The sequence below is a fragment of the Erpetoichthys calabaricus genome, chromosome 3 (assembly GCF_900747795.2).
Source record: "Erpetoichthys calabaricus chromosome 3, fErpCal1.3, whole genome shotgun sequence".
In the NCBI taxonomy this organism is placed as follows: domain Eukaryota; kingdom Metazoa; phylum Chordata; class Cladistia; order Polypteriformes; family Polypteridae; genus Erpetoichthys; species Erpetoichthys calabaricus.
In genome coordinates, this window is record NC_041396.2 from 290,628,721 (window position 1) to 290,645,007 (window position 16,287).

Consider the following 16,287-nt stretch of genomic DNA (forward strand, 5'->3'; position numbering starts at 1 on the left):
TGTTCTCCCCGTGTCTGCGTGGGTTTCCTCCCACAGTCCAAAGGCATGCAGGTTAGGTGGACTGGCGATCCGAAATTGTCCCTAGTGTGTACTTGGTGTTTGTGTGTGCCCTGCGGTTGGCTGGCGCCCTACCTAACATTTGTCCCTGCCTTGCGCCCTGTGCTGGCTGGGATTGGCTCCAGCAGACCCCCGTGACCCTGTGTTTTGATGTAACGGGTTGGACGATGACTGAATGACATACAGCACTGTGCAAAAATTTTAGGCAGGTGTGAAAAAATGCTGTAAACAAAGAATGCTTTCAAAAATGGAAGTGTTTCATCATTTATTTTCATCAATCAACAAAATGCAGTGAATGAACAAAAGAGAAATCTAAATCAAATCAATATTTGGTGTGACCACCCTTTGACTTCAAAACAGCATCAATTCTTCTAGGTACACTTGCACGCAGTTTTTGAAGGAACTCGGCTGGTAGGTTGTTCCAAACATCTTGGAGAACTAACCACAGATCTTCTGTGGATGTAGGCTTCCTCACATCCTTCTGTCTCTTCATGTAATCCCAGACACACTCGATGATGTTGAGATCAGGGCTCTGTGGGGGCCATACCATCACTTCCAGGACTTCTTGTTCTTCTTTACGCTGAATATAGTTCTTAATGGGGCGGCACGGTGGCACAGTGGGTAGCGCTGCTGCCTCGCAGTAAGGAGACCTGGGGACCTGGGTTTGCTTCCCGGGTCCTCCCTGCGTGGAGTTTGCATGTTCTCCCCGTGTCTGCATGGGTTTCCTCCGGGCGCTCCGGTTTCCTCCCACAGTCCAAAGACATGCTGGTTAGGTGGATTGGTGAGTCTAAATTGGCCCTAGTGTGTGCTTGGTGTGTGGGTGTGCTTGTGTGTGTCCTGCGGTGGGTTGGCACCCTGCCCGGGATTGGTTCCTGCCTTGTGCCCTGTGTTGCCTGGGATTGGCTCCAGCAGACCCCCGTGACACTGTGTTCGGATTCAGTGGGTTGGAAAATGGGTGGATGGATGGATAGTTCTTAATGACTTTGGCTGTATGTTTGGGGTTGTTGTCCTGCTGCAGAATAAATTTGGGGCCAATCATACGCCTCCCTGATGGTATTGCATGATGAATAAGTATCTGCCTGTATTTCTCAGCATTGAGAACACCATTAATCCTGACCAAATTTCCAACTCCATTTGCAGAAATGCAGCCCCAAACGTTCAAGGAACCCCCACCATGCTTCACTGTTGCCTGCAGACACTCATTATTGTACCGCTCTCCAGCCCTTCGACGAAAAAACTGCCTTCTGCTACAGCCAAATATTTTAAATTTTGACTCATCAGTCCAGAGCACCTGCTGCCATTTTTCTGCACCTCAGTTCCTATGTTTTCATGCATACTTGAGTCGCTTGGCCTTGTTTCCACGTCGGAGGTATGGCTTTTTGGCTGCAACTCTTCCATGAAGACCACTTCTGGCCAGACTTCTCTGGACAGTAGATGGGTGTACCTGGGTCCCACTGGTTTCTGCCAGTTCTGAGCTGATGGCACTGCTGGACATCTTCTGATTTCGAAGGGTAATAAGCTTGATGTGTCTTTCATCTGCTGCACTAAGTTTCCTTGGCCAACCACTGCGTCTACGATCCTCAGCGTTGCCCGTTTCTTTGTGCTTCTTCAAAAGAGCTTGAACAGCACATCTTGAAACCCCAGTCTGCTTTGAAATCTTTGTCTGTGAGAGACCTTGCTGATGCAGTATAACTGCCTTGTGTCTTGTTGCTGTGCTCAATCTTGCCATGACATGAAACTGTCTTCCACAACTTCACCTTGGTAGCAGACTTTGGCTGTTCCTCACCCAGTTTGAAGCTGTTTCTGTTTCAGTTAATGACTGTGTTTCAACCTACGTGTGACATTGATGATCATTAGCACCTGTTTGGTAGAATTGGTTGATCAGACACCTGACTAGAATCCTACAAAATCCCTGACTTTGTGCAAGTGGACCTATAAGAATTGATGCTGGTTTGAAGGCAAAAGGTAGTAACACCAAATATTGATTTGATTTAGATTTTTCTTTTGTTCGCTCATTTTGCATTTTGTAAATTGATAACAATAAACAATCTATTTATATTTCTGAAAGCATTCTTTGTTTACAGCATTTTATCACACCTGCCTAAAAATTTGGCACAGTACTGTATATACTGTCAATGTGTAATTTGTGTGGTATACCTTGAAGCACAGTGAAATACACATTCTTATGTCGCAGTCGGGACAAGAGTAGCGTGATTCCTTGCAGATTTTCTTTCCAGACTGATCAGCTTTTGAACGGCACACTGCACATGTGCGTTTGACACGAGCGCGTCACTTTCAGATTCATCAGAATGTCATTGTCCGTTTCAATATCACTGCCTGCAGACACATTCACTTTGTCATCACTGCTTGTATCACCATCAAGAGTGTGCAACACCTGAACTGTGGGGAGAAACATTATGAGGCTAGGAGAAGATGTGTCTGCACCATTGCCAGGGTAACACTCTGGCCTGTTGTTTAATCGAGACACGCCCATACCGTTTCCTGAGTCACTGTTGGCACTTTTACAGCCCTAGTAATCCTCAGGTCCAGTGCTTAGGCGAGACGCATCTATACAGTTGCCCGAGTGAAGCTTGAGTCTAACGCTAAGGAGGTTAAGAAGTGTTTGAAGACCCCCCCTGTTTAGTGAATTTCTGTCTTAATTGATGTGGGCTGTTAGCTTTGTAATCTGGGAATTGTAACTCACTTGTGTTTTGTTTTGAGCTCCTCACGTGTGATTGTCAGCTTTCATACCCTTGTCCTGTCACACTTGGTCCCCAAGGGTGATATTTACTCGATTATGTTGACCTTTTCTGTAGCTTGCTTTGGCTAAAAGCATCTACTAAGAAAATACCTATAAATGTAAATACATGACAATATAATAAAAACACAACAGAAAACAATGAACGATAATGAAAAGAGCACAAAGAAGCACTTTAAACATGTGCCTGGGGAGGAACACTACAACTGTCTCATCAAAGTGGGTAGCAAAAAAGATGGATTAATCCTGCTAGAACAGTTAACACAATGAATTCTCTTACATAAGAAAGTCAGAAAAAGAATTTACACTCCCATTGGCATCCCACTCAGGGTTGGCTCTGTTGCTGCCAGCATTTACTTTTCCAGGGAACAAAACGCAGGTTCAGAAAATGGATGAGTTTGGTTGGTTCAGTACAGGCAAAGTTTGGGCACACTGCAAGCTGTTGTGGCAAAACTGGATGCCATCATAAAAAAATCTCCTCCAGGAGGCGCAGTCTCTTGGAACACTTTTAGCCACAGGCTCATTCCACCTCGGTGTGCTAAGAAGTGCCTCTGGGGGTCTTTTTTGCCCACTGCTATCAAGCAATTCAGTGCTTCCACCCAATATACTCGTTGACTTTGGTAAAATTCAGATGTAATAAATTTTGCTTACATTAGTAAGCTAGTACCAACTTTATTAATCTCCATATCTTACGTTTATTTATTTATTGATTGATTGATAGGCAGGATTATCTGTCCTGTTAGTCTGTATTCTTGCTTTTTATGTTTCTGCTGCTGTATGCATCTGAATTTCTCCTCAGGATAAATAGTTTAATCTCATCTCATCTAATCTACAAATTGAAGCAAATTAGCCCTCTCTGCTGGATAGGGAGGAGGCGGAGCTGACCCAGGAAGTGGCAGAGACAGAGCTCTGGGGGGTGTGGACAGACCCAGGAAGGGGCAGAGACAGCGCACAGGGGGGCGTGGACAGACCCAGGAGGAGGCAGAGACAGCGCACAGGGGGCGGGGACAGACCCAGGAAGGGGCAGAGACAGAGCTCAGGGGGGGCGTGGACAGACCCAAGAGGAGGCAGAGACAGCGCACAGGGAGGAGGCGGAGCTGACCCAGGAAGTGGCAGAGACATAATGAACTTAAGGTGTGGACAGACCCAGGAAGGGGCAGAGACAGCGCACAGGGGGGTGTGGACAGACCCAGGAGGAGGCAGAGACAGCACACAGGGGGCGGGGACAGACCCAGGAAGGGGCAGAGACAGAGCTCAGGGGGGCGTGGACAGACCCAGGAGGGGGCAGAGACAGCACACAGGGGGCGGGGACAGACCCAGGAAGGGGCAGAGACAGAGCTCAGGGGGGCGTGGACAGACCCAGGAGGAGGCAGAGACAGTGCACAGGGGGCGGGGACAGACCCAGGAAGGGGCAGAGACAGAGCTCAGGGGGGCGTGGACAGACCCAGGAGGGGGCAGAGACAGAGCTCAGGGGGGCGTGGACAGACCCAGGAGGGGGCAGAGACAGCACACAGGGGGCGGGGACAGACCCAGGAAGGGGCAGAGACAGAGCTCAGGGGGGCGTGGACAGACCCAGGAGGAGGCAGAGACAGTGCACAGGGGGCGGGGACAGACCCAGGAAGGGGCAGAGACAGAGCTCAGGGGGGCGTGGGCAGAGACAGCACACAGGGGGCGGGGACAGACCCAGGAAGGGGCAGAGACAGAGCTCAGGGGGGCGTGGACAGACCCAGGAGGAGGCAGAGACAGCGCACAGGGAGGAGGCGGAGCTGACCCAGGAAGGGGCAGAGACAGCGCACAGGGTGCGGGGACAGACACAGGAAGAAGCAGAGACAGAGCTCAGGGGGCATGGACAGACCCAGAATGGGGCAGAGATAGAGTTTGGTGGGGGGGGCCGTGGACAGACTAGGTCAGAGTTAGGATTTCATACCCACCCGTGTAACATTATCCTCATTTGCATGGCTAGATATGGGCAGGTCCAAGTAGGCCGCCTCATCCAATCCTGCTTGTTGCAGCAATGAGCTTTAACTTGATCTGCTAAAGGATTTCTTCTTTTTCCTCTTGAAATAATTGGGTCATAAATGGCTGCATACGCTCCAAAGTAGCAATATGAAACCATAAGTTGCTCATAAGTCATTAAATCATTTTTCAAGTTACATTTATAAATGAGCTTCTTTCTGCAGTCTTCTGTTGAAATGTCCAGGTGCTGTTAACTTGTTCTTACCTAATTATAGTTCATGGGCTTTAAACCAAAGTAACTCATAACTATTGTTACTTTATTTCATTTAAGTTATGGTGCTATGATGCACAGTTTTGGACTGTAGTGCATTAACTTTTTTTAAGATGTTAATGTTATGGCTGCAGCCAAAGATTAAGAAACCATGTACTACATTATGACTAATGTTAAGGCGTGATTGTGCTTTATCCCCCACCCCCGAGCTCCATTCCCATCCTCATCCCGTGACTTGCAGCAAGTACCATCTCAATTAAAGTATTACACCATGACTGGCATCCCATTCACGATAATGTTATGTAAAATGTGTACAGGAAATGCAGAGATTTTGTTGGACTGAAAAGAAAATGGTCTGTTAACACAAGAAGTCACCATCACCGATGTTCTCTCCATGCGCCTTTCTGTTGAGGGTGCCAGTGCGTCTCCCTACATCCATGTACTGGAAAGGCATCTTCAGAAAAGAGAGGGGCTTAATTGAGGAGCATATAAAGAATCACAAGACAATGATAAGAGGAAAACACAATGAAGGATTGCACTGCTACTGGCATTCTGTCCACAGCTGGCTCCTGCCATTAAATTAAATTAGATAAACTTTATTAATCCCAAGGGGAAATTTAGATGCAGAGATACCAAAAACAAAGATACAGATGTACAGGACAAATAATACAGCCAATCAATCAATCAATCGATAAGTAACTGTACATTGTGCAGAAATTTCATAATGAACTTAAGGAGTACATTGGGAGGAAGCATTGAATTGCCTGATAGCAGCAGGCAGAAAAGACCCCCAGACACTTTTCTTAGCACACCGTGTTGGAATGAGCCTGTGGCTAAAAGTGCTGCAAGAGAAAGCGCCTCCTGGAGGGGATTTTTCAGAATGGCTCCTGGCATCCTCTGTCCCACAACAGCTTCCAGTATGTCAAGCTACTACCATCACGTAACAAAAAAAAAAAAGAGCTGCAGATAATGTATGCAAAACTGAATGTTTTTTTCTTGAAAAGTGTATCCTCGATTGCCTCCGATGAGCACCGGTAAGACTCCAGCCATGTTCTAGTTCTTGTTTTCACATTTGTCTCGTTCCATAGCAGCCGCCTTTGTTGCTGTGGCAGCTCGTCTGCTGTAACGTTGTTAATGTGTTTTGTTTTCTAGCTGACCCCCCAAAAGGACTGAACCTGTCGATGCTAAGGCCACTTTGGAGACAATCTCATATTGGGAGTTCTAGCTGGCCACATCACAGCCTTGAGGTGCCCTCTAGTGGACAAAGACAATATCAGCTGCTCCATTTGTTTATTAATACAGTCCATTAACCCGGTGGTGTTGCAAGTTTTAGATGTATAATCTTGGCCAACCTTTATGTTCTGCTTCTCAGATATAAAGGCTTGGCTGACATTCCTCTTCTGCTTCTCAAACGTTGGCCGACATTTATCTTCTGCTTCTTAAACATAAAGGCCTCACTTCATAAGTGTCTGTTTCACTTTTGCTGCTTTGTTTTATCTGCTTTCCTTTCCTAATCAGAGGTGGGCCCAAGTTCGGTTCAGTAGAATTCGGGAAAAGTGTGATCGCTAAACAAGCATAGACAACAGAAATGAAGTCAATGACGCGACAAGTCAGATAGTGCAATTCACATTTCATTCAATACCATTTGAGTTATAAACAGGTTTTTATTCTCACCTTACGCATGAACGTGAATTGTAGTTGGCAAGAAAAGCTGCATATTCCTCCCTTAACATCATTAGTCACTGTAAAAATCTCGTACGTGCAGCATGGTCAACAGCAAAACGCTGCACTGCACAATCAATAAATTTATAAGAGGGTAGAGTGTCATCATAAACGAATCCAAAACAACCACAAAATAAGGAAAATCATTTTGACACGCATGCTGTCTCTCCGTGTTCGAATCTTGTTTTGGCTTTACATGAAGTCGCACAGTCTTGGCGAAAGTGTGTCCAGGCCCAGAATGTTAAGAGCAGTGTAAGCGCAGGCCAGTAGGAGGGACAGGTAGCTGGGGGTGGGAGAGAAGAAATCGAGCATCGGAATGGCATGGCACAGAACAAACATGCTTAGTGTGAGCACACCCTTAGTCTTCACGACCTTTGTATGCGTTTCCGCTCCACCTCTGTATTTATCTTCTTTTATAATTCTCTTTCTGTGATTTTCCCCCCACGGACTTTCCTAGTTCTGTCACTCAGTTGTGTGTTCAGTTTAAGGATGGCAGCCAGTGTTTCATCTGTCGGGGACGCTCATTTCCATTGTCTTTTCACAGTTTGCTCCTCCACCACAAGCTGCTCTGATAGGGATCTGGTGCTCATGGTTCGCCATCTTGGCAGGTGTTATGTTAAGAAGACCTGTTTGAGCCCCTGACAGCCACCTTCTTTAAAAACCAGACCTCTGCTGGATGTTCTTTTGCTGGACATTAACTCTTTTAGGGCTAATTTTTTTTTTGTTTCTTTTCTCCCAGGGCTGAATATTTTTCCAAAAACTAACATTTTTTAAAAAAGAACACAAAGCAATTGTTTAACATATCAAATCAACAAAAAATATTTCCTTTTGACAAATGTTACTGTCTTGCATGTTGTATGAGCCTGAATTCTCTATGATTTCACATACATATCACATACATTTTACACAGCAAAGTCTGATCTCGCTCAAAGCAGCCAATTTCAGTCATTGCCACATTGCACTCCTTACAATACGTGTTGCTTTGGTGCCTATTTTTCAATTGTCTGTTGCTGCATTTTCTAACATATATTGTTAGTGTGTACTGTAGAGAGACAAGTCACCCATTTGCCATCGTGCCATGCCACTGCCACCAAGTTTTCTGCCTGCATGAAAACCGTATTGTCACCTCTTTTCATCTTCTGAAACTTGAACTTTATGTATGGCATTATAGCCTGGCTCACCCCATGGGATTTGCTTCTGTTTATTACAGAAGTGAATAAAACTTTGCAGCAGCACGTACCTAAGCCACCAGGGGACAAAACACGTTTGGACCAATGCTCCCTGAAGTTATATCACAAGTTCTGTCCCATCTCTATTTGTAATGCCACAGCGCGCTTCATCTCGTCTTTCGTTGTGGGTTTCCACTTTGAAAAACGAGAATGCGATGCAAACGCAGCCCGCGATTCAAAAAAAATCTCTGCCTACCTGTTTGTCTCGTCTGACAGTAGCTGAAAAGCAGCATCAGGAGAGAGCAGCCTGAAGTACAGCAGCTGGTGATCTGTCGTGTCCAAAAGCAAGCCATGCCGTCTTGTAAACTCCGGTAGCCAGATCGGCTCTCAACGGATCAATGTATGTGTATTTATCCCATGCGAACCTTGCCGTAGATGCATCGGCTGCGCGAAGGCACTCAACTGGCAGCAGATCCGCTCGCGCGGCATCGGCTGGTGTCTGATCAGCTGATGCCTGCTTCTAACTCTCTTGCTCGATCTCCTGATCACTGCCAATAAAGTCCGATTCTGAAAAATCAAGAGTCCGACTCCGCGGTAATGCGCAAAACAATGTCTGCCAAGTGTTTTCTTTTCTGCACTTGCTTCGCTGCCTTTTCACATGTCGGTGCCATCTTGCCTTTGTTTACATTTCGCAACTCACGCACACGCAATGTTTATTTGCCGAGTCAACGAGTCTAGCATTCCTCCAAGCACAGAGGGAATGCCTGTGACGTGACAGTGAGATTTGTCGCCATTAACAGCTGATTGTCGCCCTTTATCCCTGGATGTCGACTTTTGTCGACATTCGCCTTCAACCCTTCCTGTCGACAAAAGTCGACATCCACCCTAAAAGAGTTAAGCCTCCAGCACTCTTTTTTTAAGTCGATGCAGAAAAGACTGAAGAATGTCCCGCCACCCCCTGTCCTGCCTGAAAGAAGTACCTGAAGAAGAGCAATGTGTTGAGTTAATACCAAATGCCGCCTATCCAGCGGTGTTGTGAGGTTGTTAAGGATTTCTCCCACTTTGTCCCCTCTCCTACTATGTCTGAAGCAAAGTGAACATTTTTTTAGTAGAAGAACTGCTGTGGTTGAAATAATTTGTGTGTTTAGTACCAATTGCCTCTTTGATACAAGCATGAATGACACAAAGTTTTTAATGTTACACTAATATGGTGACATTCTTATATCTAGCAGGTTGGCTTTCCAGAAAGGAAAAAAGATTCACTGATCTTGAATTTGCTGACGATGTTGTGATCTTTGTGGAGTCAATGGAGGCTCTGATCGGGGCTCCCGAGAGACTGAGCGAGGAGTGTGAGGGTCTGGGCTTCCGAGTGTCCTGATAAAACCAACATTCAGGCCTTTAATGAGCTCTTGGGCACAGCCATCAGCAGTGTGTCTGTCTGTGGAGAGAGTGTCGACCTCGTCGAGAGGTTTACTTACCTTGGCAGTGACATTCATGTCTCTGGTGACTCTTCCTATGAAGTCAGTAGACGGATTGGGAGAGCATAGGGTGGTCATGAGGGGTGTGTGGGGCTCCAGATATCTCTGCAAAAGGACAAAGGTCCATGTCTTTAGAGTCCTGGTGCTTCCTGTTTGCGAGATATGGACACTATCCGGTGACCTGAGATGAAGATCGGCTCCCGCTGGTTTGACTTTGTGTTGCTCATGGAGTCCCGAATGAGGCACATTACCTGCTTTGTGAGGGAGTATCAGTTATGGCACTACGGCCATGTGGCGCAGTTCCCTGAGGGTGATCTGGCTCATTGTTGAGGACCCAAGTGGCTGGATCAGGCCAAGGGGATGCCCACGTTACACCTGGCTGTGACAGATAGATGGTCATTTCCAGAGGGTGGGAGTGGACTGCATGTCTGCCTGGGGGGTTGCCAACCAGGATCCAGAGCTATTTCGTCATGTGGTGTGTGCAGCAACTCACTGTACCAATGCCTGCTCTCCAACCTGACATTTAATCGATCACTTAAGCCCATCTCTATTCCATGCTAATCAGTACTTCACAATTCTGGAAGGTCATCTTCACCCATCATACCTTCTTTATTTTTTGGCCAGAGGTGGAGTGATTTCTGTTATGAGAAAAACACATTCTCAGTATGCCGTGTCCTTCATTGACACCCAGTCCTTGAATCACACTTGTTAATTGATTGAACTCCCCATCTTGTAGAATTGAGAGAACATGAAGGGTCCAGTGCTGAAACACATATTAGTGTCTATGGTGACCAACATGACATTGAAGGTTCCCACCTTTTTGGTCTGTGCTTGTGTGTGTGCCATCTTTTTCTCTCTGGCTTGTGTTCTGTTTTCAGTCCCTTTTCCTCAGATTACAAACTATTTCTTCCTTTCTCTAAAATTTAAAACGCTTGATTGGCATTGCACCACTAACTCTAATCTCTTGTCTCCTTTTCCTTCTTCTAGTCATGCCTGATACTCTGCAGGTCAGCTATGTTGCCTCATCTCAGATGTCCTCTCGCTCCCTTGCCGGTCAGTCCCTTCCAGAAGGCGCTGAGTTAGAACTGACCTGTGCGGCCTCAGTCCAGTCTGAGCAGCACACCCACCTCTCGGTCACGTTCAGCACACGAGGAGGAGTGGATGCTGCTGCGGTGGATGCAGGGAGAGGTCACAACCTGCGAGAGATCATCTCCATTGCACAGGATCAGAGCGTGGTGCCTGGCCGGAGTAAGCTTTATGCTGAGCGCTACGCCAATCGAGGGATCACTTTGGATAAAAGGAAGGCCGGGGGCGAGAGAGATCTGTATGTCCTCCGGATTGCCCAAGTCGTTCCCCAAGATGATGGGGCTTACTTTTGTAACGTGGCACAGTGGATCCGGGACCCACAAGGAGAATGGGAGAAGATTGCCCAGCGGACCTTGGAGTTGGGGAATATCACAATTACCCCTTTAGGTGAGTAATAAGAGTCTAAAAGGGAAAATGGTTTCACCCCATGGCCATACCATATGCACTTCAGAACAGGTCACCCACCTGAAGATAAGCATGTTCACTTGGGAAGGAGACCATCTAGGGAAAGCTTGGGTTGCTGCTGGAAGAGGTTTTGGTGAAAGCAGAAGGGGTCACTTACCTTGTGGACTGTATGTGGATCCCAGTGCAGTGACAAGGACATGCACTGTAAAAATGGCGCCATCCATGGATGAGATGTAAAACTGAGGTCCTGACTCTCTTTGGTCATAAAAGATCCCTGGCATCCTTCATAAAGAGTGGAGTGTATCCCGATGCCCAGGCTAAAATGCCCTCCACAGCCTAGTCATTATGGCTCCCTGACTATCCTCTGTCTCTACCTGGCTACCTCTCTCAACACCTAACAGCTCATGTGTGGTGAGCAGTCTGGCACAAACATGGCTGCCATCTCATCATCCCGGTGGATGTTACACATTAATGGTGGTTGAAGTGGCTCCCCACTTGAAGTAGGCTTTTTTTCGCTGAATTCACTGTCATAATCTTCTTTACGAGGGGGCTGCGCCCCCTGCTCGCTTTGCTCGCCTATCCCCGGCGTTTTGAACCCGTGCCCGCTGGGCAGCCACGTGTGAGGATGACGCACGTTTAATACGGAGCACTCGCCCGTGTCACTCTGGGGTCCCCCACTGTTAATACGGAGCTCCGTCCGTACTATTATGCGGTGCGTTGTGGACTACTGCGGACCCCGTAGTATTTCCCGTTTCAGTTTGTATTTCGGTCAGTCAAGCTTTTGTTTTTGAAGCTTTTGAATTGTGGTCTTCATTATCTGTAACCTGCTGTCCATGTGTCTGGCCCCCTCGTTTAACTGTTTATGACGTTTTACTTTGCTTTCTACTCTGTCTTTCATTTCTGATCTCACTTTATTCTGCTTTTGTTTCAATGACACCTGGTCCGTGGTGAATATATTTTCCCTTTTTCGAGTAATAATTTTCATTTGTTTGCGATACTGTGATGTTTATCGTACTGTAAATAATGCATTAGTGTAATGTGGTTTACCTATGCTGTATAGTTTGGACGTGTGAGGATGACGTATGTTTAATACGGAGCGTCCGCCCGTGTTACTCTGGGTCTTTCCACTGTTACAACGAAGCTCTTTCCGAACTATTATGCGGTGCATTGTGGAGCATGGTGGACTCTGTAGTGTTTCCCGTTTCACTTCGTATCTCGTTTAGTCGAGCTCTGTCTTTTTGGAGCAGTGCCTGCCTGGTCTGCGGTACTTCAGACGCACATTGTAGGCGCCTGCGTTCATTAATTATATCCAGGCAGGCGCGTGTTTGTATCTCGGTCACTCGAGCTGTGTCGTGTTGAATCCGTGTCTGCTTTGCCTACGCAGTTTGAGGCGCGCGTTGTAGGCGTCCACGTTCATTAACTCACAATATGGTGGCGACGCCTGCGCCTTCCGTATTATGTCAGTTTTTACCATGCCTGTATTCTGTATCTCGGTGTGCATGTGTTTCGTGCCTAGGTTTTTTTTGAAGCTGTTGCATTCCAGTTTTCATTAATCTGTAACCCGATCTCCATGTGTTCGTCCCCGTTCTTTAATCACTTTATAAAGTTTTACTTTGTTTCCTACTCTGTGTTTTATTTCTGACCTCGCTTTATCCTGCTTGCGGCATGTCAGACGGTTCGTAGTCTTTCTCGTTTTACTCTGGGGAGGGGGGCTTTGTTCTGTAACCTGCTCTCCATGTGTTTGTCCCTGTTCTTTAACCTCTTTATGACGTTTTACTTTGTTTCCTACTCTGACGGTTCGTAGTCTCTCCCGTTTTGCTCTGGTGCGGGGGGGTTATTTTGGGGGGTGCTTTGTGTGGCGCCTGCACACGTGCGTAGACTCTCCCGTTTCACTCTGGGGGGGGGGGCTTTGTGTGGCACTTGCGCACTATGTCTTTTGTGTCCACGGGCAGGTCTCTGCGTCCATATCCGGTTTACCATTCTCGTTTAGTAATATGGATTTATTTATCTGGTTTGTACAATGCTATATACCGTATACCCTGCCATTCTTTCTTATATTCTGTAAGTGCCTTGAGCATGGGAAAGGTGCTATGTAAATAAAATGTATTTTTATTATTATTATTATATAAATGTAAAGAATTATTATTACTGTTGGGAGAAGGATATTTAAGGATGGAGCTGACAGGCAAGAGGAAGGCAGGTGATGGGTGTGACGGAGCAAGATGACGAGGACAGGAAGAGATGGACAAAGGTGATCTGCTGTGGCAACCCCTAACAGGAGCAGCCGAAAGATTAAGAAGCAGTTTTGGGGGATCACCCCAAGGAATGGGGATGGTATGTCCGAGCCGTGGTAAGGTCACGTCAGCACACCAGAGGTGATGTCTAACTGAGTAGCCTAGCTCAACAGATTGCACTCCCCGCGCTCTCCACGACTATCTCCATTGTTCCTCTGCAGCCTGACCGCTCCTTCTCTGCCGTTGTTATCTATTGTGTCCATTGTTATACGGCTCCATTATCTGAGAGAGCTGGGAAAGACACTTCTTTTCTTTGCCGTTTCTTTTCCCCTTCGAAGATTCTCTATAGGGGGGTGGTCCGACGACTCACTGGCGTAAAGCAGTGCCAGTGAGGTGGCTTAACACATAAGTGCTTCTCACATAAAAATGCTATTGTGCTTTCCTCACACTTAATGGGCCAGTGGTGGATCGGGGGCTGCCCATAAATCCAAAGCGTTCCTGTGAAGGCGCTGCCCCATTTTTTTTTTTTTTGGTACCATTCACAGAGAAGTGGAAGATTGTTTTTTCGGCTTGATCTGACATACGCTGGCAAGCACACAGACCCTACATTGTGGCTTTTCTTTATGTACTAGTAGAATATGAGGCCCATCGGCCCCCTCGGCTAATTGTCCAATACTCTTCTCAGGTTGATTGATTATTCTGGGCTCTCCTTCCACTGATTATTTTTTGGTTATCTATTTTGGTGAATGTCTTTTTCATATTTTAATTAGCATTTAGGTTCTTATCTGACCTATCCCTTTACCCCATTTTATTTCACTACCTAATAGCTAATGTGTGGTAAACATACTAGCACAAGAATGGCCCGTGGATGCTGCACGTTGGTAGTGGTGGCAGTGATTGAAGTGGCCATCCCCTGTCTGTCTAAAGTGCTATAAATACAGTTAGTCAGTCATTCTCCAACCCGCTATATCCTAATACAGGAATATAAATACAGCTGTCACTTTATCTACAGCATCCAAGACAGGGAAAGATGGAGGCAGGTTGTCGCAGCCTTATGTCCCAGCCAGGATTAGCAAGCTAACTACACCATATTGTTGGTAGCAATGGGACCTCCTCATCGTGCTAATAGTGCATTAGTTATTTTAAATCTGCCGAGGGAGTCGGGGCTCTCAGTGTGCTGCACTTGACTTTAATTCCTGATTTTCCTATTGGCCTTTGGATTCTCCATCTTTTACTGCCTTCTGACTCTTGTTTTGTTTACCAAGCTAGGCCCATAACCTGAAAATTGCCCCAGAGGAAACGTACAATGGCTGACCCTATGCTCCAACCCCCAAAGGACATGCCAAATGACAAGTTCTCCCACAGGGATTAACAAAGTTTATCCAGTCAGTCATTTTCCAACCCGCTATATCCTAACACAGGGTCACGGGGGGTCTGCTGGAGCCAATCCCAGCCAACACAGGGCGCAAGGTAGGAACAAATCCTGGGCAGGACGCCAGCCCACCGCATGGGAACACACACTAGGGACAATTTAGGATCGCCAGTGCACCTAACCTGCATGTCTTTGGACTGTGGGATGAAACCGGAGGAAACCCACGCAGACACGGGAAGAACAAGCAAACTCCACGCAGGGAGGACCTGGGAAGCGAATGCAGGTTATCAAATCAAATCAAAACCAAAAAAAAAAGTATGATATCACCCAGCTCCTGGTGCCAAGTGCATTTTGCCGTAGTTTTTGCCCCTTCTGTTTTCCTCCTGGCATCACACGTTACCAGTTTTTGATCTCAAGTTTAGTTTAGTTTTCATTAATTAGGGTTGAGCTGCTAATGAAATATTTAAATGTTGATAAACATGAGAGAGAGAAAATCTATAATTGATCATTCGGAAACACCAGGACCTGGCCGGCGCATGTAGCGATGACATTTTCTACTATTTTTAGGTTTCTGTGCAACTCTCTAGCAACAGAAGGCAGAGTCTGGGCAGTGGAGCCACAAAATGGTGTCACTGCAGAATGAAATCATAAAATGAAAATAAACAAGTCGGGGGGGGGGGGGGGGGATACAAATTGAAATAATCTTTAGAATCTTTATGATCCACGGCTTACAAGACAAGCTTACACAGAGACCCCACCCATTGTTTTTTTTAACACTTGGTCGATTTTTCATGTTATAAGTATTTTTTATTAGTTTGGAAAGCCATGCTACCCACTTTTAATATTTTTCTTTGTTATTTTTTTACCTAAGCTTTTTGTAATACCTCACAACAGGGTTATTTAGGAGTAGTGTGTTTTCCTTCCTTTTTAATTCTCTTCCTTCCTTCCTTCTGTATTTTCAGCACCTGAATTAATCCGGGATTGTTTTTGACATTTTGCTTTGTTTTTAGTAGTACACAAAGTTGAAGATATTTCAGCCACTGGTAATATTTTCTTAGAAAGTGATACCAGAGGCTTCCCTTTTTCTTTTAATTTGTATTACTTTCCTTATGTTTTTGTTGTTTACAGTAATCCCTCCTCCATCGCGGGGGTTGCGTTCCAGAGCCACCCGCGAAATAAGAAAATCCGCGAAGTAGAAACCATATGTTTATATGGTTATTTTTATATTGTCATGCTTGGGTCACAGATTTGCGCAGAAACACAGGAGGTTGTAGAGAGACAGGAACGTTATTCAAACACTGCAAACAAACATTTGTCTCTTTTTCAAAAGTTTAAACTGTGCTCCATGACAAGACAGAGATGACAGTTCTGTCTCACAATTAAAAGAATGCAAACATATCTTCCTCTTCAAAGGAAACAGAGAGGAAAGCAAACAAATCAATAGGGCTGTTTGGCTTAAGTATGCGAAGCACCGCGGCACAAAGCTGTTGAAGGCGGCAGCTCACACCCCCTCCGTCAGGAGCAGGGAGAGAGAGAGAGAGATAAAAAAATCAATACGTGCCCTTCGAGCTTTTAAGTATGCGAAGCACCGTGCAGCATGTCGCTTCACGAAGCAGCTGCACAGAAGGTAGCCAACGTGAAGATAATCTTTCAGCATTTTTAGACGAGCGTCCGTATCGTCTAAGTATGCGAACAGCCCCCCTGCTCAATCCCCCTACACCAGGATCAGAAAAAGTCAGCGCAAGAGAGAGAGAGAGAGAAAAGTAAGCTGGGTAGCTT

At 46.1% G+C, this 16,287-nt stretch overlaps 1 protein-coding gene across 1 annotated transcript in view; it reads left to right on the forward strand.

Annotated features, from left to right (window-relative positions):
- igsf8 (immunoglobulin superfamily, member 8) overlaps nucleotides 1–16,287 on the forward strand; it is a 66,122-nt gene that overhangs the window by 40,903 nt on the left and 8,932 nt on the right. The window contains exon 3 of the mRNA XM_028798512.2: nucleotides 10,399–10,884. Coding sequence (XP_028654345.1) covers nucleotides 10,399–10,884 — 486 coding nt within the window. The remainder of the gene's footprint in view (nucleotides 1–10,398; nucleotides 10,885–16,287) is intronic.